Genomic DNA, 27530 nt, shown 5'->3' with positions numbered 1-27530 from the left:
TCAATGGTTCTCCATAGTTAGGAGTCTACTTCTGGGTTTATCTCTTTTTCCTTTGCTCATTTATTTTAATAAACTTCACATACGAGTGAAATCATATGGTATTTATATTTCTCTTATTGCACTTAGCATTATACTCTCTAGCTCCAACCATGTTCTTGCAAATGACAATATTTCATTATTTTTTATGCCTGAATGATATTCTAGTGTGGGTGCGTGTGTGTATGTGTGTGTATACTTGTTGAGGATTTTTGCATCTGTGTTCAGCAGCGATATTGACCTACAGTTCTCTTTTTTAGTGGTGTCTCTATCTGGTTTTGGTATCAGGGTAATGCTGGCCTCAGAAAATGAATTTGGAGGTTTTTCTTCCTATTTTTTAGAATATTTTGAGAAGAATAGGTATTAACTCTTGTTTAAATGTTTGGTAGAATTCAACTTGGAAGCCATCTGGTCCTGGACCTGTGTTTGTTGGGAGATTTTTGATTACTGATTCAACTGCCTTGCTGGTAATAAGTAAGTTCAAATTTACTGTTTCTTCTTCTTTCAGTTTTGGTAGGTTATATGTTTTCAAGAATTTATTTATTTCTTCTAGGTTGTCCAATTTTTTGGTGTATATTTTTCATAATATTCTCTTATAATTGTATTACTGTGGTGTTGTTATTTCTCCTCTATCATTTGTGATATTATTTGAGTCCTTTCTCTTTTTTTCTTGATAAGTCTGGGTATGAGTTTATCAATTTTACTGATTTTTTAAAAGAACCAATTCCAGGTTTCATTGATCTCTTCTATTTTTTTAATTTCTATATTATTTATTTCTGCTACAATACTTATTTCTTTCCTCCTGGTTTTAGGTTTTCTTGTTCTTTTTATAGCTCCTTTAGATCTATAAGGTTAAGTTGTGTATTTCAGACTTTTCTTTCTTCTTGAGGTAAAGCTGTATTGCTACAAATTTCCCTCTTAAAACCACTTTTGCTACATCCAAAAGGCATTAGACCATTTGGTTTTCATTTTCATTTGTTTCCATGTATTTTTTAAATTTCTTCTTTTGTTTCCTAGTTGATCCACTCATTGTTTGTTTTAAAATTTTATTTATTTATTTATTTATTTATTTATTTATTTATTTATTCATGAGAGACATACAGAGAGAGGCAGCGGGCTCCCTGAGGGAAGCCCAATGTGGGATTTGTTTCCTTTCCGGGATCACACCCTGAGCCCAAGGCAGACACTTAACTGCTGAGCCACACAAGCATCCCCCACTCATTGTTTAGTAGCATTTTGTTTAACCTCCCTCTATTTGTGGTCTTTCCAGATTTTTTTCTTGTGGTTGATTTCTAGTTTCACAGAGTTGTGATCAGAAAAGATTAATGGTATAACTTTGATCTTTCTGAATTTGTTAAGGCTTGTTTTGTGGGCTAATATGTGATCTATTCCACTCGAAAAGAATGTGTATTCTGCTGTTTTAGGATGGAATGTTCTGAATATGTCTGTTAAATCCATCTGTCCCAGTGTGTCATTCAAAGCCAGTTTCCTTGTTGATTTTCTGTTTAGATGATTTGTCCATTGATGAAAGTGGGGTATTAAAGGCCCTACTATCATTGTACTATTATCAATTAGTTCCCTCATGTTTGTTGTTAACTGTTTTATATATTTGAGTGCTCCCATGTGGGGTGCATAAATATTTACAGTCGTTATATCTTCTTGTTGGATTGATCCCTTTATTATTACATAGTGCCTTCTTTTGTTTCTTGTTACTGTCTTTGTTCTAAATTCTATCTTTTCTGATATAAGTATTGCTACTATGGCTTTGTTTTGACATCCATTTGCATGATAGATGGTTCTCCATCCCCTGACTTTCAGTCTTCAGGTGTCTTTGGTTATAAAATGAGTCTCTTATATGCAGCATATAGATAGGTCTTTTTTAAATCCATTTTGACATCCTATGTCTTTAGATTGCCTTTAGCCATTTACATTCAGAGTAATTATTGGTAGATATGCATTTGTTGCCATTTTAGTGCTTGTTTTGTGATTGTTTCTGAAGATTTTCTCTGATCCTTTCTTGTCTTTCTCTTATGGTTTGCTGGTTTTCTCTAGTCATATATTTGAATTTATTGCTCTTTATTCTTTCCATATTTACTGGTGTTTTTTTTTGATACATTGTTACCATTAAGTTTGTCTAGAACCTGTTCTGCATGAAACAGTCTATATTAAGTTGATAATCACTTAAGTTTGAACCCATTCTTTACTCCTCTCTCCCCAAGTTTTAGGTATATGGTGTCATATTTTACATCTTTTTGTTTTGTGAGTTCCTTGACTGATATTTTACAAAAACATTCATTTTTGCTGCTTTAGTGTTTCCTACCTTCATACTTTTACTTTTGGACTTTCCTTCACTCAGAGATCCATTTTAATATTTCTTATAGGACTGTTTTAGTGGTCATTAACTCCTTTAGTTTTTGTTTGACTGGGGAAATCTCTCTCCTTCTCTTCTGAATGATAGCCTTACTGGATAGAGTTATTTTTAGCTGCAGATTTTTCCCATTCAGCATTTTGAATATATCATGCTACCTCATTCTGTCTTGGAAAGTTTCTACTGAAAAATCCCCTGATAACCTTATAGGATTTCCTTTGTATGTAACTGTTTAGTTCTTACTGCTTTAAATTTTTGTCTTTATGACTATATTTTGACAATTTAAGTATAATATGTCTTGCTACGGATCTTCTTTTGTTGATTTTGTTGGGGGTTCTCTGAGCCTTCTGCATCTGATACCTGTTTCCTTCCCCAGATTAGGGAATTTTTTAGGTATTTTGTTTTCAAATAAATTTTCTGTCCCGTTTTCTCTCTCTTTTCCTTCTGGAACTCCTATAATGAATGCTATTACATTTCATGGAATCACAGAGTTTCCTAAGTCTATTCGCATTTTGCATAATTATTTTTTTTTCTCTTTTGCTCAGCTTGATTACTTTCCATTACTCTGTCTTCTAGGTCATTAATTTGTTCCTCTGCTCTTTGCATCCTGCTGTTTATTCCATCAAGCATGTTTCTCATTTTGTTTATTTAGCCCTTTATCTTTGCTATGTTTTCCCTTATTTCTGTGTTATGGATCTCAGTGATGCCTTCCACTGTTTTCTTAAGTCCAGCATCTTTGTGATTATTACTTTAAATTCTCCATCAGGCATGTTATTTATATCTGTTTCACTTAGGTCTCGGGCCATGGCCTTGTCCTGTTCTCTCATTTGGAACAAATCCCTCTGTCTTCTCATTTTGTCTAAGTCTCTCTTCTTGAGGGTAATGGCCTTATTAACAAGAGTCTTATAGTGCCCTGAACTGTAGTGTTCCCTGTTCCCCAGGGCCTATGCTTTCCAGAGTGTCTCCAATGTATGTTGCATGTGCTCTGTTGTTGTGTCCTGGCCACTTTATCCTTCAGGCCAGGTGTCTGCAGAGGCTCTGTTTGCCTGTTATGGGCAGTGTTTGGTCCGTGGCCCAAATGTGGTGAGTTTTAATTAGGTGTGCTCTAGTCTACTTGTGAAATGAGACCTGTTGCCACTGCCACTGGAACCGTGGCTCTGCCAAGCTCCCACATCAGGAAATGCAGTGCAAGCAGGGTTTTGGGCTGGTCTTCTTGGGGAGAGGGCCCCTGCACTGAGACTGAGGCCAGTGTAACTGGCAAGGGCAGTTCAACCAGTATATGAGGGAGAAGGGGGTTTGTTGTAAGCAAGTTAAGTAGTGAGCGTCAGTGCTGTGCTGTTTCCCACAAGTGGCCCTGTGCCTGCTAAGGTGTGAGGGAGGGAAGTGGTGCAGGTGAGTTCCTTTGTTCCCAGAGGGGTCTTTATGTGAATACTGGTTCTCTGGGACACACTCCAAGATGAGTAAATAATATCCCCACTGCATGCCCCAGGTTCTCTTCAAATTTCTGCTTTCAAGCTGTATGTCTGTGAGCTGCAGTGTTTTCTCTCCAAGAGCAGCCCCAATGCCCTTCAGGCTCTCCCCAAGCCAACCAATTGACCGTTAGAACTCTAGGTTTTAAGCCCTGCTGGTTGCAAGAACTGACCAAATACAGCCCCTCTCAGTTTCCAAGCTAATTTCTATGATGAATCATCATTCTTGTCCTCCCCTGTGTGCTGTCTCTTGCCCTTCTCTGCAACTGCAGCTCCCTCCCATTGCAGTAGCCGTGATCTGCTTTTCTCCCATTCCACATCTCTGCACTCCCTGCCTTCTTTGATGTGGCCTGTTCTCTACCTTTAGTTGTGAAGTTTGTTCTACCAGTCTTCAAGTCAATTTCTGGGGGTATTTATAATGATTTAATTGTTATCTAGTTATATTCCTTTGATGAAGGGGGATGAGAGTCTTCCTACTCTGCTGCCATCTTTCCCTCTCTCTCTACTTAGTGTCTCTGAGGTTTACTTTTCTAATCTTGAAAATGTAGAGAATGGTATAATGTCCTTCACTTGGAGCAAGCCTCATATACTCACTACCCTAGTTTCCTCATCTGTGAAAAACAGATTCATACAGTTGTTGAAGGTTTAAAGAGTGAATACATACAAAACAATTAGGACAATGCTTGGTACATAATAATGCTAAGTAAATACTAACAAATACTATAATATGAGGGCTTGAATACTATCTCTGCCCTTAACTTTCGACAAATAATTTATTCTTTGAGCCTCAGTTTCCACATCTATAAAGAGAAGAAACAAATATTACCTACCAAGGAGAAAATGATATAAAGGATCTGAAAGTGCTCTGTGGAATAAAAATTTATTTAAAATGTGAAGAATTGGGCAGCTCCGGTGGCACAGCGGTTTAGCACCGCCTGCAGCCCAGGCTGTGATCCTGGAGACCCAGGATTGAGTCCCACATCAGGCTCCTGCATGGAGCCTGCTTCTCCCTCTGCCTGTGTCTCTGCCTCTCTCTCTCTCTCTCTCTCTTTCTGTGTGTGTGTGTGTCTCATGAATAAATAAATAAAAATATTTTTAAAAATGTGAAGAATTAGAGAAGTTAAGATGGTGGGGGTGTAGGAGGTAGGGGGACACTAAGTTTGTTTCATTCCCGGAATGCAAGTCTACAAATAGAAAAGCAACCACCTTTTGGAAGGTAAGAGGTGCAGAGTTGACTTGGGGGAGATATAACTGTGGGTATTATGGTGGGGGAGGGGAGCCCTGCTTATGGAGGTTACCACCAAATGTAATAATGGAGCAGAGCATAAAATCTAAACTTTTAGAAGTCCACTACCATGGGGGACATGCCTGGCTTGAAAGTACTCAGGCGGCAAAGCAGGGCAGAATCCCAGGACTCACAGCATGATCTGAGGATCCCTTGGGTTGCAAGAAGAATGGGTGGTGCCAACATGCTGTTCCCAGGCATAGGAATGGGGATGCCAGCGGAGAATAACAAGTCTTCATGCTGGCTTTCTGCTCTGTTTTACCATAAACTGTGAACTGCTGTGTGGTCACATAATTGCTTTACTGGGATGGGCTGGCAAATTGAAAAAGCATGGCAAGACCCTCCCCTAGAGGATCATTGTGGGTCCACACAATAGGAGTCCCTAAAATTTGGAAGTTTGAAGCTCAGTCATGCACCTGAAATAAAAAAGCCTGGACACAGGCAGGGTGAACACAAGGTTCTGACAAAAACTGGGGACATAAGCAAGGGTGACTGATTGCTCTTCTGTAAGGGCTCCCTGAGGAGTGGGAAGCATGAACTCCCAGCACCAGGGCTAGAGAGCTGGGGACTGCCACATTCATCCTGCTCATAAGCACTGAAAGCCTTCATAGAGCAAAACAGCATCACCTAGTGAAGGCCAGAGCCACATACACCAAGCCACGCCCTCCTGCACCCTGGAGGCACATTTCCAATATAGCAAGTCCATCTGAGAATAGCACAACAGGCCCTTCCTCCAGAAGAACAGAAAAAACAACTCAGTCACACCAAGTCTACTGATGATAGAGTGATGCAAAGACTCAGCTCTTTTTTTTTAATTTTTTAAAATTTTATTTATTTATTCATGAGAGACACACACACACACAGAGAGAGAGAGAGAGAGAGAGAGAGAGACATAGGCAGAGGGAGAAGCAGGCTTCATGCAGGGAGCCTGACATGGGACTCGATCCCAGGTCCCCAGGATCACGCCCTGGGCTGAAGGCAGCACTAAACCGCTGAGCCACCTGGGCTGCCCCGCAAAGACTCAGCTCTAAGGGAAATAGGATCTAGCTTCCTATTTACTTTTATATATTTTTTATTTTCTTAATTATTTTTTCAGTCTTTTTCTTAATTTTTCAATTCCTTAATTGAATAACATAACAAATAATTACGTTATAATTTTTAATTTCTATATTTTTGCTTATTTTAATTTTCTGTATTTTATTATTATTATTATTATTATTGGATTTAAATTCTTTCAATAAGCAGACTAAAACACACCCAGGATCTAGATTTTGGTTTTGTTTTTGTTTTTGTTTTGTTTTTTCTTTCCTCTTTTCTTTTCTGGAAAAAATGATGAGACTGAGAAATCCACCCCCAGAAAAGAACACAAAGAAGTAATGGCCAGGGAAGTAATGGCCAGGGATTTAATCGATACAGATATAAGTTAGATATATGAACTAGAATTTAAGATAACTATAATTATACTAGCTGGACTTGAAGAAAGCATAGAAAACACCAGAGAATCCTTTATTGCAGAGATAAAAGAACTAAAACCTTGTCAGGCTGAAATTAAAAATGCTACAACTGAAATGAAATCCCAAGTGGAGGCCAAAAAAATGAAGGTGGATGAAGAGGAACGAACCAGTGAAAGCGAACATATAGAAAATAATGAGGCTGAACAGAAGAGGGACAGGAAGGTAATAGAATATGAAGGTAGACTTTGGGAACTCAATGACACATCAAAACATAATAACATTCATACTATAGGAGTCGCAGAAGATGAAGAAAGAGAAAAGGTGGCAGAAGGTTTATTTGAGAAAATTACAGCTGAAAGCTTCCCTAATCTGAGGAAGGACATACATATCAAAATTCAAGACGCACAGAGAACTCCCATTAAATTCAACAAAAGTCGACCATTGCAAAGGCATATCAGAGTCAAATTAACAAAATACACAGCAAAGGAAAGAATTCCAAAAGCAGAAAGGGAAAAAAAGTCCTTAACCTACAAGGGAAGAGAGATCAGATTCACAGCAGATCTGTCCACAAAAACATGGCAGGTCAGTAGACCGTGGCATGATATATTCAAAATGCTGTACAGACAAAAATATGTAGCCAAGAATTCTTTATCTAGCAAGGCTGTCATTCACAACTGAAGGAGAGATAAAGAGTATCCCAGACAAATAAAAACTAAAGGAGTTTGTGACCATTAAACCAGCCCTGCAAGAAATTTTAAGGGGGACTCTGGAAAAAAGAAATAACAAAAGCAACAAAGACTAGAAAGGACCAGAGAACATCACTGGAAACACCTACTCTACAGGTAATACAATGGCACTAAATTCATACATTTCAATAATCACTCTGAAAGTAAATGGACTAAAATGCTCTAATCAAAAGACACAGGGTATCAGAATGGAGAAAAAAGAAAAAACAAGATCTATCTATATGTTGCATATAAAAGACTCATTTTAAATCTAAAGAGAGCTGCAGATTGAAAGTGAGGGGCTGGAGAATGATCTATCATGCCAATGGAGGTCAAAAGAAAGCTAGAGTACCCAAACTTACAACATACAAACTAGATTTTAAAACACAGATGTGACAAGAGATGAAAAGTGGCATTATATCATAATTAAAGGGTCTAGCCATTAAAAGATCTAACCATTGTAAATATTTATGTACCCTACATGGGAGCACCCAAATATATAAAACATGAGGGAATAACAAACATGAGGGAACTAACTGATAATAGTACAATGATAGTAGGGCCTTTCACACCCCACTTACATCAATGGACAGATAATCTAAACAGAAAATCAACAAGGAAACAGTGGCTTTGAATGACACACTGGAACAGATGGATTTAACAGACATATTCAGAACATTCCATCCTAAAACAGCAGAATATACACTCTTTTCAAGTGTATGTGGAATAGATCACAAAACAAGCCTTAACAAATTCAAAAAGATCAGTCATACCATGCATCTTTTCGGATCACAACTCTGTGAATCTTGAAGTCAACCACAAGAAAAAATCTGGAAAGACCACAAATACATGGAGGATAAATAATATCCTACAAAAAAAAAATGAATGGGTAAACCAGGAAATTACAGAAAAAAATTTTTTTTAATTTAAAAAAATTTTAAAAACTACATGGAAGCAAATGAAATTGCAAACACGACAGTCCAAAACCTTTGGGATGTAGCAAAAAGAGTGAGTCTGAAAAAGGAAGTATACTGTAATACAGGCCTACCTCAAGAAGCAAGAAAAGTCTCAAATACACAATGTAAGATTACACCTAAAGGAGCTAGAAAGGAACAGCAAATAAAGCCTAGAGCCAGCAGAAGATGGGAAATAGTAAGATTAGAGCAGAAATCAATTATAGGCACAACAACAAAAAAACAGTAGAACAGGTCAACAAAACTAAGAGCTGGTTCTTCAAAAGAGTTAATAAAATTGATAAACCTCTATCCAGATTATCAAAAAGAAGAGAAAGGATCCAAATAGAAAAAATCACAAATGAAACAGGGAGATTACAATCAACACCACAGAAATATAAAAGTTATAATAGAATACTAGGAAAAATTATATGCCACCAAACTGATAAGTCTGCAGAAATAGGCAAGTTCATAGAAATGTACAAAATACCAAACTGAAACAGGAAGAAATAGAAAATTTGAACATACCAATTACCAGCAAAAAAATTGAGTTAGTAGCAATCAACAATCTCCCCCCAAAAAAACAAAAGTCTTGGGCCAGATGGCTTTCCAGGGGAATTCTACGAGACATTTAAAGAATAGTTAATATCTGTTCTTATTAAACCATTCCATAAAATAGAAATGGAAGGAAAATTTCCAAACTCATTTTATAAGGCCAGCATTACCTTCATTACAAATTTGGACAAAGACCCGACTAAAAAGCAGACTTACAGGTCAATATCCCTGATGAAAATGTATGCAAAAATACTCAATAAAATACTATCAAATCGAATTCAACAGTACATTTAAAGAATTATTCACCATGATCAAGTGGGATTAATTCCTGGGCTGAAGGGTTGGTTCAATATTCCCAAATTAATCAACATGATACACTACAGTAATAAAAGAAAGGCTAAGAGAACATATGATCCTGTCAATAGATGCAGAAAATGCATTTGACAAAATACAACATCTATTCTTGATGGAAACCCTCAACAAAGTAGGGATAGATAGAATATACCTCAACATCATAAAAAGCATATATGAAAGACACACAGCTCATCTGCAAACTGACAGCTTTTCCTCTACAGTTAGGAATAAGATGGGGTTTCCATTCTCATCAATACTATTTAATATAGTACTGGAAGTCTTAGCCTCAGCAGACAAGAAAAAGTAATAAAAGGCATCCAAATCGGCAAGAAAGAAACCAAACTTCCACTATTTGCAGATGACACGATACTCTATGTTGAAAAACTGGAAGATTCCACCAAAAATTGGCTAGATCTAATGCATGAATTCAGTAATGTCACAGGATATAAATTAACATGCAGAAATATGTTGCATTTCTGTATACCAATAATGAAGTAGCAGAAAGAGAAATCAAGGAATTGATCTCATTTGCGATTATACCAAAAACTAGATACCTAAGAATAAACTTAGCCAAAGTAAAAGGTCTATACTCTGAAAACTATAGAACACTTATGAAAGAAATTGAAGAGGACACAAAGAAATGGAAAGACATTCCATGCTCATGGATTAGAAGAAAAAACACTATTAAAATGTCTATACTACCCAAAGCAATCTACACATTTAATACAATCCCTCTCAAAATACCACTAGCATTTTTCACAGAGCTGGAATGAACAATCCTACAATTTTTATGGATCCACAAAAGACCCTGAATAGCCAAATCAATACTGAAAAAGAAAAGTAAAGCTGGAAGCATCACAACTGCTGACTTCAAGCTTTATTACAAAGCTGTAGTCATGCAAGACAGTATGATACTGGCACAAAAACAGACAGATCAATCAGGGATCCCTGGGTGGCGCAGCGGTTTGGCGCCTGCTTTTGGCTCAGGACGCGATCCTGGAGACCCAGGATCAAATCCCACGTCAGGCTCCTGGTACATGGAGCCTGCTTCTCCCTCTGCCTGTGTCTCTGCCTCTCTCTCTCTCTCTCTCTCTCTCTGACTATCGTAAATAAATAAAAAATTTTAAAAAGAGATCAATCAAACAGAATAGAAAACACAGAAATGTACCCACAAGTGTATGGTCAACTAATCTCGACACAGCAGGAAAGAATAACCAATGGAAAAAACTCTCTTCAACAAATGGTGTTGGGAAACTGGACAGCAACATGCAAAAGAATGAAACTGGACCACTTACTTACACCATACACAAAAATTAATTCAAATGGATGAAAGACCTAAATGTGAAAAAAGAAGTCATCAAGATCCTAAAGGAGAACCCAGTCAGCAACCTCTTTAACCTCAGCCATAGCAACTTCTTTCTAAACATATCACAAGAAGCAAGGGAAACAAAAGCAAAAATGAACTTTCAGGACTGGACAGTCAAAGAAACAATCAACAAAACCAAAAGGCAGCCTACAGAATGGGAGAAGGTATTTACAAATGACATATCTAATAAGGGTTAGTATCCAAAATCTATAAAGAACTTATCAAAATCAATACCCAAAAAGCAATAATCCAGTTAACAAATGGGCAGAAGACATGAATAGACAATTTTCCAAAAAAGACATCCAGATGGATAACAGACACATGAAAAGATACTCAAAATCACTCATCATCAGGGAAATATCATTCAAAGCTATGACATGAGATACCATGTCACACCTGTCAGGATGGCTAAAATTAACAACACAAGAAACAATAAATGTTGGTGAGGATGCAGAGAAAGGGGTACTCTCCTGCATTGTTCATGTGAATGCAAACTGGCGCAGCCACTCCAGTGAACAGTAGGGAGTTTCCTCAAAATTTTAAAAACAAAACTATCCTACCATCCAGCAACTGGACTATTAGCTATTTACCCAAAGGATACAATAATACAGATTCAAAGGAATACATGCACCCTAAAGTTTATAGCAGTGTTATCAACAATAGCCAAACTGTGGAGGGAGCCCAAATGTCCATCAACTGATGAATAGATAAAGATGTGTATACACACACACACACATATATATGTATATGTATATATGTATATAGTAGAATATTACTCAGCCATCAAAAAGAATGAAGTCTTGCCATTTGCAACAATATGGATAGGGCTAGAGAGTATCATGCTAAGTGAAATAAGTCAGTCAGAGAAAGACAAATACCATATGATTTCACTCATATGTGGAACTTAAAAAGCAAGAGATGCCCATATTGAGAAGAGCAAAAACACAAATAAACAAAAAGGTGAGAGGGAAACAAACCATAAGAGTCTCTTAATGATAGAGAACAAACTGAGGGTTGACAGGGGGAGGTGCGTGAGGGATGCTGTAGATGAGTGATGAATATTGAAGAGGGCACTTGTTGCAATGAGCCCTGGGTGTTGTATATAAGTGATGAGTCACTGAATTCTACTCCTGAAACCAATATTGTGATGTATGTTAAGTAACTAAAATTTAAATACAAATTAAAAATAAAATAAAATAAAATGTGAAGAATTATTTATAGTAAAAGTTAAGGGGCAAACTAAATGGAGATTCTATCTATGCAAGGCTCCTTACAGCCACCTACAGCATTCTGGGTGAGATCACATGCAAAGGGCAAGTGAAGGTCTTTAAAGGCCATGAGGTATTTGGCTTGTTTGTTTGTTTTTCATGAGTTATTTGTATATTAAATATCAGAAGATGAGTCCTGGTTTCCACCTCTCTAATGAAGAGTGGGCAAAAGGGGTCTCCTTCCAGTAGTTGCCACTCCATTGTAAGATGCCAAGTGTTCCCATGTAATTGTTCCTATTTCTAGGAGGTTCTGAAGTTCAGTGATGCCCCCACCATCCTTAGAAGCTTCTCAGAAAGGAAAGTAAGTGGTACTCAGTCCTGAAGTCTCACTTTCCACCCTCCACACATATAATCAGTTTACAAAGTCCAACACCATTCACATCAGCAGGAGTAGAAATTCTCCAAATCTTGGCGACCTGCCTTTACAGGCTTATTTTATGACATATAATACCCTTTTATCCCCATCATATGATTTTCACCTCATAATAGCCCAAGAAGGCTGTCAAGGGGTGAGGAGTAATCATTCCCATGTTATAGAAGATGAACATTTTGCTTCTTAGAGGGAAAGCAACTTACCCTAGCTCTCACAACTTCCTAGGAGAATGGAAATAATAAAGGATTAAGAGTCACAAGACCAAGTTCTGGGAAAAGTGCTTTAAAATCTGTAAAGTTCTATACATTTGGGATTTTAAGAAACTGTCATGCCAGGGCCATGCCTAGAACCCAAATTTCCTGTCCTCCAGATCAGAACTCTTGCTGCACTGATGACATAAAAGGAAACAGCAATAAGGACTAGGAGAAAATTATTCCTCCAAGAATAATTACAAATTACATTTAGATAGAATTTCACAACTTCCTAAGTACTGTGGTCTTTTATGGTATTTAAACCTCATGGCTGCCTTCTGAGAGAAGTACAGCAGGAAATAGAAACTGAAAATTTTAACCATTCACACATATACTTATTCCTCTTTCCTGCTGTACTTTTTCTTGTTAGTACTTAGAACTATCATAATATGTACTATGTAATCATTTGCTAAGCATGTATCTTCCTTATTCCATGGGGGCAGGATTTTTGTTTGTTTTGTTCACCATTCAGTGCCTAGAACAGTGCCTGGTACATAGCAGAAGCTCAATGAATGTTACTGAATAAATGAATGATTAAGTGTGTGTGTGTGTGTGTGTGTGTGTGTGTGTGTGTGTGTGTAGAAAGAGAGAGACAAAGACAAGGAGACACAGAGAGAATGGTCTATTTTGCATATGAGTAAACTAATATCCAGAGCAGTTAATTTTTCCCAGGAAGGACTTCTGAAGTTTCTCATTTCACCAATTCAGCCTATCTCCCTCACTTTACTGCCTGACTGATTCAGAGATATCTTACCTGGGCAAAGGGAACATTTACTACAAATGCCTTTCTTGGGCTAGCTCCAGGCATGGTAGCTACAGGTAAACTGGGGTTCACTCCTTCATCAGCACACTTTTCCATTCCACAAATATTCAGAGTTTCTGCTATGTACACAAAGTATACCATCCCTGGACTATATAATGGTGAGGGAGAAAGGAGAAAAAGTTATTTTAATTCTCAGCATGTGGGCTGAAAGTCCCACAGAATTGTGTCTACCTCATAGAATGGCTGGAAAGATTAAATTAGATGCACATGCAAAACACTTAAAGTGCCTGGCACAAAATGAATGCTGGCTTGGTAAATATTAGCTATTTTTCTCAAGCCTTATTGCATTCATGATCCTATTACCGGTGCCCTTCACCTCTGGAATGAAGGAGGCCAGGCAAATATCCATTTCTGGCAAGTGGGAAGAGTAATGCTTGAGGAGCTAGTATTAAGTTACACACCTATTTCTCGTCCTGCCGCCATTTGGAGATAGGTATGTGAAGAAGATATTTCATCTTTTCCAGGTTTAGTTTCCTCAACTTTATTTTTTTTAATATTATTAATTTATTTATTCATGGGAGACAGAGAGAGAGAGAGAGAGAGAGAGAGAGAGAGAGAGAGAAAGAAGCAGAGACACAGGCAGAGGGAGAAGCAGGCCCCATGCAGGGAGCCCGATGTGGGACTCGATCCCGGGACTCCAGGACCATGCCCTGGGCCAAAGGCAGGCACTAAACTGCTAAACCACCCAGGAATCCCCTAGTTTCCTCAACTTTAAAATACAAACACTGCTGTGAGACTTCTATGAATTCACATATGTGAAGGTACTTTGAAAATGCAAAACACCAAACAAATGTGAAGGATTATTATTGTATTAAAATAATAAAGGCTATCATTAATTGAGCCCTTGCTATGTGAAAGACACTGTACCAAGTGCTTTACATAGATTAAATCATCTTACCCTCACAATAGTACCAATAACCAGGTACTACTATTATTCAAGTTTCATAGATAAGGAATGATGGTTAATTTTATGTGTCAACTTGAGGGGATGAAGATGCCCAGATATTTGGTCAAATATTATTCTGAATATTTCTGCAAAGGTATTTTTGATGAAATTAACACTTGAATCAGTGGACTTTGAATAAACAGATTATATTTCATAATGTAAGTGGGACTAATCTAATCAGTTGAAGGTTTTTAATAGAACAAAGAATTCCAGAAGGAATTCTGCCAGCAGACTGCCTTTGGACTCAGACTGCAACTCTTAGCTTTCTTTGCTGGCCTACTCTGCAGGTTTTGGACTTGTACCTCTATATTCACATGAACAAATTCCTTAAAATCTCTCTCCCTCTCCCTCTACACAAACACACACACATGCACACACACGCAAACACACATACACCCTGTTACTACTATTTCTCTGGACACCCTGACTAAAATATAAAAAAATTGAAGACTATAATGTTTAAATCCCTTGTCCATAATTACACAGCTAGTCAGTGGCAGAGCCAGAAATCTAAGGATCATCTTCTTTTTTTTCTTTCCTGTCCTACACCTCTTTCAATCAATCCAGCAGCAATTACCATTGATTCTATCTCCAAAACTGATGTTAAGTCTTCCCTCTTCTCCCCAATCTCACTGACTTCATTTCTGCAGCAGTCTCTTAATTGAGCTTGACATCTTCACTTTTGTCCTCCTCAATTCACTGTCTATAAGAGTTTGTAAAAGTCAACTTCTCAGATTAATAAATCAACGCCATCTTTCCACTGCTTCAAATGCTTCCTATTGTACTTAGAATAAATAGCCCTTGCCAGTGTCCAGCACTGTCACATACACTGTGAGCATATTAATTTATTTAATCCTCATAATAATACTATGAGTAGTACCATTATTATCCCCATTTTTAAGAGGGCATAACTAAGGCACAGAAAGTTTAGGTAACATGCTCATGGTCACAAAACTAAGAAGTAGCAGTCAGAATTTGAACCTGGGCAGTCTAGTTCCAGAGTGTGTGCTGTTAACCACGCAACCATGGATAGCTGCCTTTGAGGATAGCTAATGCACACTCTCCCACGGCCTACAAACTCCTTAGGCCTACAGGGTCCTATGTGAGCTGGTCCCTGCCTAACTCTATAGCTTCCTATCATGCCACTTGCCCCTCTCTTCCTGTGCTACAGTCACACTGGCCTTCTTTCTATCCCTCAAGCATAGACTATTTCAACCTCAAGGACTTTGCACATGCTATTCCTGCTACCTCTCCCAAACTCCCGACAAACCTCATTGTCTCCTTCTTTATTCTTTATTTTAATCCAAAGTTGTTAGGATCTTTCCTCAAATCTCTACATGTTGACTCAACATAATGTCACTTCCCTGGGTATGCTAGGCAGGCTCTTTGACAAAATGTTTCCTCATGACAATCAGGCTTCTTAAACCTAGCTGAATGCATTTATTTCCCCCCACCCCTGCCTGGTTTCCATTACCAAACAGCTTAATCATTTGCAGAACTAGTCATGTTCTAACACACACATAGACACACCAAAAATAGTAGCAAAAATAGCATGACGAGCAATGAGCTCCTAAGAAGTTCCTCTCGTTATGTCATGTGTTTGGGGCCTTCCTCAGTTTCTCCTCAAGCAGACAATTCAAGAAGCCTAAGGCTTGGGTGGGGGGATATGTTCCTTGTGAATGAAATTCTTACTGCATCTCATAGCACTCAGCAAAAATTCAGGTCTGGTCTTCTGAGGTCTGAATTCAGGTCAGAAGAAAAGATCATATTCTGCCCACCCAACTATGGATCCCTCTGTCCCATCAGAAATACTAATTACTCCCTATATGGGTAGAGAAAAGCAGAGTTCACACAGCCCTTTTCTGTCTACTCACTCATCTGATTCTCACAGTAGACTCAGAAGATAAGTGAAGCTATCTGATGATTAATTTTATGTATCAACTTGGGCCACAGGATACCCAGATATTTGGTCAAACATTATTCTGGGTGTTTCTGAATGAGATTAATAGTTAAATTCATAGACTGAATAAAGCAGTGTCCTCTCCAAAGATGCATCCCATCTAATCAATTGAAGACCTGAATAAAACAAAAAGGCTAAGTAAGAGGGAACTTCTCCTGCCTGACAGCTTGGGCTAGGACATACTGTGTGTGTGTGTGTGTGTGGTGGCGGGAGGGGGGGTGGTGTTTGTGTGTTGGTGTGTTGCCTCTAGCTATCAAATGCAACCTCTTCCCTCCTCTTATCCTATCTGTACCACAAAAGGAACCCTCCACCACTCAATCTTATGTCATTGCCCTTTCTAACAGGGAAAAGCTTTTGAGCCTGGTATTCAAGGATTCAAAGGCTTTTTTGATGTGGCCCCAGTTCACCTTGCCATAATTACTGGATCCAGCCACACCAGAGCACCCATATTGTATTTCCAGAACATACTTACCCTTTCATGCTTCAATTCTTTATCTAATGTTGTTCCCTTTGCTGGGAATACTTTTTGGTTCATCTACCATGCCTGTTCTCCACACCAAGCCGACTCTATTATCTGAAAGGCTTAACAGTACAGCTTAAATACTATCTATTCTAGGAAGCCCTGTCCACACCTTGTCTTGACTATCCCATGCCTCAGCCTGCTATAGTGCCCGGAAAGAGTAGCGGCTTGATAAACATCCATTTTCTTAAATGGCTTGCTAAAATCCGTTGCAGCATTGTTTATCATGGCAAATGACTGGAAACAAACTAATTGGCCATCAGTAAAGGACACAATAGAATCCTATGTAGCCATACAAAAAAAGAGGCATATCTGCATGCACTGATATGGAATAATCTCCAAGAATATTATTAATTTAAAAAAGGTAAGCACAGAACTGCTGAATATACTACTAACTATATGAAGAAAAGAAAGTGTATGTGTGTGTGTGTGTGTGTGTGTTTATGTACATAAGTAAATGCTTGTAGAAGCATAGGATATATCTATACAAATACCTAAGAAATTTATGAAAGTATCTGTCTCTAGGCTGGGCAACTGAAGACCAGGGGCAGGAAAAAAACTTATAAAGACATAATTTTTACCTCAATCCCTTCCCTGTTCTTTGAATTTTGCACCATGTGCATTTATTACCAATTCAGGATAAATAAATTTTGTCATGCATCTATTACATGGAGAAGGAGTTGTCATTAAGTATTGACATAAATTTTTTTCAGATTAGCTAGAAAGGACCCTGAGGAATGGAATACAATTAGGTGGCAATCACAAACAAATGAAGCTGTGGTTCTAAGCCAATTGGGATGGGCTCTGGCTCTGAAGAGAATATAAAAAAAAAACAATAAATATTTATATAGCTTTTACTCTGCTCCAGGCATTTTTCAAAGTACCTTACATGCATTCACTCACAACAACATTTTCAAATGGGGATGTACTATTATCTTCTCAACTTTAAAAATGAAGACCCTGAGGGGTTAAGCAGGCTGTCCAAGACCATGCAGACAATAAGTGGCCAGAGCAATTATTTGAATGCAGGGAATCTGGTTCCAGGGTGGGTGCTCCTAAACATTATACAATGTTTCTAATACCAAGACTGAATGATGAAAGCTAGAGAACTCTGCCTGCTATATCACCCACACCTAGCAGTTTATAAATAATCAATAAATACATTGGATAAATGTATAAATGGATGGATGGACCAAATAAATGGATATGTGCATTAGTAAGTAAATCAGTGAGTGGATGAAGGATGGATAGAGGGATGGGGTGAATGGGTTGTAGCTGGCTTTTTTTTTTTAAGAATAAGGCTTTTTAAATCAGATCTTATTTTGAAATCTGATGCTGCCCTTTCTTTAACTCTGAGCAAGGTACTTAAATTCTCTATCCCTGTTTCTAAGATGATCTAAGCTATGAACTCCCAGAGGGTAGAGACATTTTTCTGTTTCATTCCTTGGTGTATCCCCAATGACTTGAGTAGAAGAGTACCTGTCACATGGTAGGTGCTCAGCAAATATTTGTTACATGAACTTATAAACTAACAAATGTTGACATTAAAACCCATTTTGTAGGGGCTAATGAAAGGATTGATTGAGATTATATTTAGTATAACTGGCATATAACAGGTAAATTTACCTTCCTTTGCCCCCTAGTAATGAAGGTTGCAGAAGGCATACTTAACTGGGAATTGAGATATGTGGATCCTTTTCCCACTACTGAGTAGCTGTGTGGTCTTGTGTCAAGCACCCTCCCTCTCTGACATTCAGTTTTCTCAATCTATAAAATGAATAGTATTCACATTTTTTGTAGCAGGTAGGGGGAAATGCAGAGCAAGCAAAACTTTTTTGCAAAACCTTAACCAACAATCCAACATATGATGCAAAAACGCAGGTACTCTTCATAGATTAAAAGGAGGAGACCCAAATTTCTGGCTGCCCCTGCCCATCTCCTTTCCTTGAGGCACCGCCATGGTAATTCTAGGGCATTCAGGTAGGGGTCTGCAAACCTTTTCTGTAAAGGGTCAAATAGTGAATATTGCAGGCTTTCAGGCTATATGGTCTCTGTCACAACTGCTCAACTCTGTCTTTGTATCATAAAGGCAGAATGGGCATGGCTATGTTCCAATAAAACTTAATTTATGGACACTGAGATTTGAATTTCATATAAATTTTCATATAATTTCATATATGTGTCACAAGATATTACTCTTTTTTGTCCAATCTTTTTCCAGCCTATATATTTTAATATAAAAATATATTTTTATATTAAAAATATAAAAACCATTCTTAGCCTGTAGGCTGGATTTGGTTGGCAAACCGTAGTTTGCTGACCCCTGATCTAAGGTGTTGGACTAAATTTTTATTCCCAATATCCTCAGCTTGGACATTATAGCTGAGGCAGCCCATATGCAACATGGATAAAGCCTGAAACTATACTTGCCATGAAATTCTGGAAAATAGATAACAGAGTGAACTGGGTCTGCTTTAAGTTAGAACGCCTCAAAAAAGGAGAAAGCTCAAGTTTTGTTCTCATTTCTCATTTACCCAGGCTAAACTACATTTTGAACTACTTAGTAGTTCATCTACTGTCACAACTTTAACTGTCACTAATGCCTCCCAGTCCTCTGAGCTCAATACGTAGATCACCAACTGTCTATTGGATATGCCCCATACAAGGCTGTCCAAGCATCTCACTCAACATGGCTCAGACTGTACTTGTCATCTCCTCATTCCACCCTCTCCTTAAACATTGGTCCTCATTTTGCATTCCCCATTTCTGTGGGAGATATCACCATTCATTTGGTCTCATAAGAAGACTCTGTCACTGGGAGGAAGCAAAGGAAGACTAGGGTATGTCACATCTTGATTGATCTTCCACCAGACTGATAGCAATATTTTTACTCTGGCCACATCCATCAAGCTATGGGTCACAGTCCAAAGCCAAATTCAAGTCCTAAGATTTTGCATTTTTTACACTGGCATACATAGATGTGAATTAACTGAGACAATGACTGCAGGTTGTCTCCCCACAGCCCATTCTCCCTTTCTTCCTTTGTATCAGAAACCTTGCTCCGATTGTTGGCTATACACATTGTCACCCGTTTACATGACTACTTTCCCAAGTTTCCCTTGCAACTGGAAGCATTCTTGTGACTCAATTCTGACCAATGAGACATAGGTAGAAATATTAAATAAGACCTTTAAGAATATTTATTTAAAAAGGATGGTCAAGTCCTTTTCCTCTTCTTTTAACCTTCCTATTTCTTAGAATGTGGATGTTAACAGATGTTCTGGAACTTCCATACCAATCTTGGACCAATCTTGGATTAAGTAACCTCAACAATTAAAGCCAAATGCTGGGATCGTAGAGCAGAGAAGTTCATAAACGCTTCATGAAGCTGCCATACTGGTCCTAATATGCCTATCTTCTGACTTCCTTTATGTGGAATAATACCTGTATGCTTTAAGCCAGTGTAGATATATCTCTGATTCATAGCAGAATCAAGTCAACTATATATATATAAAGTTCGACTTGCCAACATATAGTATGGCACCCAGTGTTCATCCCATCAAGTACCCTCTTCAGTGCCCATCACCCAGTCACCCCATCCCCCACTGCCCACCTCCCCTTCTACTACCCCTTGTTCGTTTCCCAGAGTTGGGAGTCTCTCATGTTTTGTCACTCTCTCTGATTTTTCCCACTCATTTTCCCTCCTTTCCCCTATAATCCCTTTCACTATTTCTTATATTCCCTGTATGAGTGAAACCATATAATGATTATCCTCTCTGATTTCAAGTCAACTATTAAACTTACAAATTGGCCATTTTATTTTGCCTATGCAGAGATTTCCACCAAATCCAACAATGTGGCTTTTATAAAGGTCACATGAAATTTGGCATGAAATTTAGCCCATGATTTCATATTCTTCTTCAAAGCAGTGGCATACCAAGGGTGTGACAATAGAAGTAAACAACCCTTAGTGCAGGCAGTGAAGGAGTGTGCTATCTATAGAGATTTTTTATAGATGAAAAGTCAAAGTATTTTTTTAGCACCATGAACCAGCAATTTTAAACAATGTCAGTAATAAAATATTCCTCCCTGAATAAAACCTTTTGCTGGTCAAAGTTCTAGGCAATTGTTATTACTATTGAGGTTTAAATCAGCATCTTGTATTACATATACTTTAATAACACTGTATTTACATGGATGTGGATTTAGTTGCCCCACACACACACACACACACAGACTTTACAGGTGTTTCTTCAGTTCATTTCACTTGCAAAGCTTTAAAATCATTTAAGGTAGCTTTGGGTGCATTTCATGGCTTCAATCCCTCTGGTAATATATGTTCCATCATTTAAATTGTAGGCTCAAAGTAAACAATGATAGCACAGATATTGTAAAGTCAAAGAAACGGAATGTAAGTGTCTTCAATTCTGCCATTCTATTTGACCAACTACAGTTTTTATTTATGCTTAAAATTTAAAACAGCAAAAACAATACAAACTGCAATGTGTACCATTTTTGTTCAGTAAGTGCACATTTACAGTTAAATGTGAGATGTTACTGAATTTAAATATCTTTTAAATTTAAGTTCATTCCTCTTTTTCATTACTAATTATTTTAAAATTAAAAACAAAACAAAATAATTATTAGTACAGATTACTATTAAAAATAATTTTGTCAAATAGCTGAGAGTATAAATAATGAGTTATTTCAGATCTCACATAAATGCTAAGTATTCTAGATCTCCAAAGTAGTAATAATCTAATTAATCTTATTGTCCAGAATTCTAGAAAGCAAGGAACTGGCTCACTGGTAATTCACATAGAACCAATCTTCAATTAGCCCCATCAGAGGTCAGGAGCCCAAAGCAGATCATTTGATCATTGACTTAGATGTGAAATGTCCTTGCCTACATATACCCATTATTTGTTCATTCTAGCCCCACACTCAACCATATGAGAAACAGATGGGTGATCAGAAAGGAGAAAGACATAAATTATCTGCAAATGATGCTAGGTATAGCCCTTTTACCCTTGTCCAAACCACCATCACCTCTAACCTGGACTCTTGTAAGAGCCTCCTTACACCTTTTTCCTTTGCCCCACTATATTGTTTAATTTTAAATCAGATTATGTCCCTTACATGTTCAAATCTTCCAAAATCTACCAATCTCACTCAGATTAAATGCCCCAGGGAAACTGGCTTCCTTGTTCCTTAAACAAATCAGTTTTGCTCCTTCAATCTCTCTCTCTCTCTCTCTCTCTCTCTCTCTCTCTTTCGCGCGCGCGCGCGCTCTCTCTCCCCCCCCCCCCCACCTCGGCTGTTTCTTATGCCTAGAACCCTCCTAAATATCTGCACAGAGCTTGTTTCTTCATTTCCTACACATCTCTGTGCCAATGTCTCTTAATCAGAGAGGCTCTGAGTCATCTGTCTAATATATCATCCCACCCCCTATTTCTCTCTATTCTCTTGCCAGGTTTTCTTTTTCTTTTTAGTGCTTAGCACCACCTGCCATATTGTATATTAATTTGTGTCATTGTATAGTGAGCACCTAGCCCCCAGAATATAAGATCCATGAGAATGGGGAATTTGTTTTTGTTCACTGCTGTCTCCCCAGCACTTAAATCAGTGCAAACTCATAGTAGATACTCTATTTTTTAATGAATTAACAACTTCAATAGCACCTATGAAATAAGCTATTTTATACCCATTTTATAGACGAGGATTTAAAAAGTTTGACAATTGGCAAGTGTTTCAGAGCTGAGAAGTATAAAAGCCAGGCTTGTGACTCTGAGACCAGCGTTCTCTCCACTCTAGGCTTAACCTAGCACAAATTAATAAGGGGAGCCTGGGTGGCTCAGTTAAGCCTCTGCCTTTGGCTCAGATCACAGTCCCAGCATCCAGGGGTCCTGGGACAGAGTTCAGCAGGGAGTCTTCTTCTCCCTTCCCCTGCTCTTGCACTCTCATGCTCTCTCTCTCTCCCCTTCTCAAATAAATAAAATCTTTTTAAAAAAAGAAGTTATGAATGAATATACTACAATTTACCATCAAAAGTGAACTCACAATTTTTTTTGACACTCTCTACTGAGACAATTCTTTTTTTTTTTTTTTTTTTTTTTTTTTTTTTTTTTTACTGAGACAATTCTTATTCTGTAAAATCCCTACTGGTGTTTTTTATGTTCAAAGACCTTCATTTGCAAGTGACACTTGCAATCAGTTAAAACAATCAAATGCTCTAAAAAGGAATCCCACTATTATAAAAAGCCTAATATAAATTACAGGCCCTTTGCAAATGAAAGAGTAAAGACCTTTAGAATGGCCTCGTTAAAAAATGGTGGCTAAATAAATATTCTCTATTTTTTTTGTAATGAGCCACTACTTACATTTTATCCAACATTTACTTCTAAGAATCTGAGAATCTCAGACTTCCAAGAAATTTTGGTGATCATGAATAGCCCCATTTAACAGGTGAGAAAACTAAGTCCCCAAACATTCCTATCAAAACAGTAGTAGGGCCAAGACTAGAGATTTCTTGCCACCAGATGAGAATAAAGTTTCTTAAATTCTGGCAAATTTTTAAATAAATGCTTTTATCACCACTTAAGTCCCCTAAAAATATTATAAGAATTCCCCATCAATCAATCTTTAATTTCATAGTCTCTACAAGGTTTCTGTTACTCTCTCTTTTCTCTCACACACAATTGGCAAAATTTTAGATTTCTCTATTAATTTAATCTGTTGTCAATGGGTGGCTCTGGACCCCTATACTAAAATATATATATAGAAGAGGTGGGAGGTCTCACCCATACTCATCTTCCAGAAATACCAGGACTGTCATATTTTGTTTTGTTTTTCAGGCAAATTTCATGGCATTAGTTCATCCTGAAAGAAATTCTTTCCCAAGATCATGACTGTTTGTTTCTTTCTGCCTCTCAGCACCATTTGAACTGATGATTCTGTGAAGCAGTGGGGAGGGACAATGATGAAGAGATAGAAGACTCCTGTGCTAGACTCAGCTTTGCCTTCATGGAGCTGTGTGGCCCTGGGCAAGTCTCTCCCATTCTCTGGGTTGCAGGTTTCCTGGATGGATGACAAGGACTTGAAGGTCTTTTCCTGACGTAACCTTTTCTGGTTCTACAAACATCTGAAACAGTTTCCATGGGACCGCAGGGAAGTAGAGGTCTAAGAAAGTCTCTCAAAGCTCTGGCATATAGGAATATAAACTGGATGCCTTTAAGAATCAGTGAAACAGAATTCTAAGGAAACCTGGAGGAAAGGAGGACAGCTCCTCTGAATACAGTCCTAATCCATACCAAATTCCTCTTCCCTTCCAGAACAGGAGCAAAAAAGATTTAAACATCAGTTTTTACCCAACTGCTTCAGGCTACTTTCCTTCAGCTGTGGGTTGTGACTGGGAGTGCAGAAGTGTGGGCTAGGGTTGCCATCAGCGCCTGCTGACCCAACACAACTGCCCTCCAAGACCCTCTTGCCTCCTACAACCCCCACTCCCCCACCCTGGCCCCAGTCCCTGACTAGACTTGAGCTACCCCTGGCTGAGTCAGAAAGGCATCAACAAGCAGCCACCACTTCCTCTCTTCAAGGGAAGTCATTCCAAGGTCTCCAGGTGGAGAAGGGAGCACCATAGCATACAATGAATTGTTGAAGGATAATACTAAACACACATACAAGCACACACTCCTTGATGGGGGGTGGGGATGAGAAAGAGCTCTCCTAACTGAATGGGGCTCAGACCCATTTCCAAGATGAGGATTTCTGAAGCTCTCTCCTTTACAAAATCCTAAGTGTGTACAGGATGTCTCCAGCCCAGGCAAAGGGCTCCAGGGCCCCCCTATGCAGCTTCCCTGAGAGTCACTCCCTGGCCCTCAAGCCCTGAGACTGGCCAGGGTGAAGGGGTGCATGCAGCCTATTTAGGGGACCATGAAGCTCTCCCAATACTGTCTTCTCCACAATCCCAGGCTTTTTGACTACTCTCTCCCTCCCAAATCCATACCAGCTCACCGGCGCTTTCGAGCCTCACTATTCCCAGAGAGACCCTCTACCAGCCTTCCTTGCTTCATTGGCCTTCCAGGTGACCCCCACTCTCACCATACCCCAATGGGGGAAGGTAGGTAGGAATGCGGAGGGGGATGGGAGGGGTCTTTCTTCAGCAGGCGAGTGAGCTAGGACTCCTAAAATGGCCACAGGAAGCTCGCTACTGTCTCAAGGACAGAGCCGGAGAGGGCGGTGAGCAGAAACCAGGGGGCTCATTGCAGAGCCTCTGGTGAAGGAGCTGGGGTGGGGCTAGGGGACTGAGGCTCAGGCAGGGTAAACTGGGGTTATATGCACTCACCATTCCTGATCCGCCCCTTATCCACTGCATGGTGCCCGAGAAGAAGTCCGTCTTCTCTGAGGCCTGGGTGGCTGGCGCGGGTTGTCTCAGGCAGGCTGGGCTGGCAGGGCTGGATCAAGCGAAAGCCCTAGCGCCCCCTCTGCCTCCCCTCCTCCACAGCCCTAAAGCCCAATCCCCTCCGCCCCGGACCTCCCCTTCAGTCAGGTTGTTCCATCCCAGCTGGCAGGCTCTGCCTCTCCGCCCTGCAGCTCCAGGGGTGCTTGGCTGGGAGAAGCGTAGGAGGAGGGTCCCAACCGACTGCCTTTGTCCCCAGCCAAGGCTTCAGAACTGGGAGGTGGGGTGCAGGGAGAGGATGGGGGTAAATGACCTTCACCCGGGAGAAGGCGGAGGCCACCTCTTCCTGCCTGAACCCCCTCCCCGTGCTGTAGTTAGATGCTGTTTATTGTGGGGCTCCCCAGTTGTGTCAATTGTGTCGAGTCAGCAAAAAGTCCCCTCCAAAGTTGCCAGAGGTGTTGGGCCAACCTCCGAAATAATAAGATCCTGCCCCAGTGGAGCCACAATAAGATCCTGCCCCAGTGGAGCCACGCCGATACTCTCCTCCCTCCCTCCCTTCCCCCAGCCCTCCCTCTGCATACTCCCCTCGGATCCTGTCTTCTATTGTGTACTCTTGGGGCTTTCATCCTCTTTACTTTCGCTTCTCAGAACAACTCTGTGAACAAAGCATTAGTATCTTCATTTTACAGATAAATAAATGGAGGTTTAGAAGATGGAAGGGACCTATCTAAGGTCACATAAAAAGATAAAGCCTTGACTTTACCCTTTGCAGCTTTCCAAGCCTCTTTTTGCTAACGCAAGTGCGCGCGCGCCCCTAGGCGCGCACGCGCGCGAGCACGCACACATAACACCATTCCAGGATTCTCCCTCACATCCTCAGGAATATGAAAGGTAGCTTGTTGATGGATGAATTTTCCATTTGCTTGTTTTTCTGAGAATGAGTCAAAAGAACATCAGCAAAACAGGCAAACGGAGAAACCACCCACCTCTTCATGATGTCCCTAAATCTGGGCAGTGCAATCCAGGCTGGCACCTTTACAGCTGCTGAATGTTGACATTGCTGGTCACATTCAAACCCATATAGTCCTTACAATTACCCTGTAAGAAGAACATGACAGGGAATGTTAATGAGCCCCCTGTTACACACATAAACACTGAAGCCCAAAGATTGAAAAACATTGCCTAAGGTAGTACAGCTAAACAAGAGAAGAATCCAAGTCTCCTGACCCACAGGGCAGGTCAGGCAAAATTGGGATTACAAAAACAATTGTTGCAGCTTCAGCAAGAGGGAATTAAAATATGACAGCAGAAAGAAGTGCCTGAAGGTGATTGGTATGAAGACATCACTGGCATTTTACACACACAAATTTATTTTCCTCTGTTCTAGCAGATTCTCCCCCACTTCATCCAAGCCATTGTGTTTGGCCAGACAGAGCTGGCCAAAGATCTAAGCAGATGCTTTGATAAGCACTCAATCCTGGGAGGGATACAAGCAGAAGGTGAATGGTCCTTTGGCAAAGGATTCTTGAATCAAATGGGAGCTTAGCCTAGGTAGCCTTTCAACTTCCTCCCAAGGCTGATAGTCTTGTAATTCTACAATTGTCTCCTCACTTTCTCATCTCTGAGCCTTCAATCACACTAAGCCTCTTGGATTTACCTCCCCTGCCAACCAGGCCAGTCAGGGCTGTTAGCACTCTTAGATTTCTTTAAGATACAGCACTAGGCACACCACCTCTAGGAAGCTTTCCTGGAATATTCCAGGCCCTGGTTTTATTATCTCTTGTCTAATTCCTATAGTGCTACCTTTTATCTCTCTCAATTGAAAATAATCTTTTACTTACTGGTTGTTACAGCCTGAATTGTGTCCCCCTAATATTTGTATGTTGACGTCTGAACTTCCAATGCCTCATAATGTGATTTTATTTGGAAATAGTATCTTTAAAGAGATAATAAAGCTAAAATAAGATTACTAAGATAGACCTTTTTCCAATATGTCTGGTGTCCTTATAAAAAGGAATTTTGGACTCAAACAGGTACAGAGGAAAGACCATATGAAAAGAAAGGAAGAAGGTAGCCATCTGCAAGCCAAGGAGAGAGGCCTCAGAAGAGACCACCTTGATCTTGGACTCCTAGCCTTCAGAATTTTGAGAAAATTAATTTCTGTTAGTTAAGGTACCCAGTCTTTGGTACTTTGTTATGACAACCCTGACAAACTAATACACTGGTCATGTGTACATTTTTCTATGTCTTGTAATTTAAATGGAATTATAAGTATTTTCTTAAGTCAGGGACAATGAAATACTTAGTATTTCCCTACAATAGTGACTGTCACATAAGAAATATCCAATAAACACTTGGATTTTTTTTTGATGGATACATTCATTCAACAATATTATTGAACCCCTATGTACCAAGCATTGTGA

The 27530-nt window shown here is 39.3% G+C and overlaps 1 protein-coding gene and 1 long non-coding RNA gene across 6 annotated transcripts in view; one reads left to right on the top strand and one right to left on the bottom strand.

The window, feature by feature from the left end:
• ARHGEF9 (Cdc42 guanine nucleotide exchange factor 9) overlaps positions 1 to 25641 on the bottom strand; it is a 211944-nt gene extending 186303 nt beyond the window's left edge. Inside the window, exon 1 of one of the 5 annotated variants that reach the window (XM_072817441.1) lies at positions 25054 to 25641. In XM_072817441.1, the coding sequence (XP_072673542.1) occupies positions 25054 to 25083 (30 nt within the window). In that variant the 5' untranslated portion in view covers positions 25084 to 25641. The remainder of the gene's footprint in view (positions 1 to 25053) is intronic. The other 4 variants (XM_072817442.1, XM_072817436.1, XM_072817440.1 and 1 more) reach the window with 4 other exon arrangements.
• Positions 424 to 27481, top strand: LOC140628256 (uncharacterized). The gene is made up of 2 exons (XR_012026571.1): positions 424 to 510; positions 23640 to 27481. It is a non-coding gene; the product is annotated as an uncharacterized lncRNA (long non-coding RNA).
• Positions 27482 to 27530: the final 49 nt, after the last annotated feature.

The sequence above is a fragment of the Canis lupus genome, chromosome X (assembly GCF_048164855.1).
Source record: "Canis lupus baileyi chromosome X, mCanLup2.hap1, whole genome shotgun sequence".
In the NCBI taxonomy this organism is placed as follows: domain Eukaryota; kingdom Metazoa; phylum Chordata; class Mammalia; order Carnivora; family Canidae; genus Canis; species Canis lupus.
This window is presented reverse-complemented; position numbering and strand designations above follow the sequence as displayed.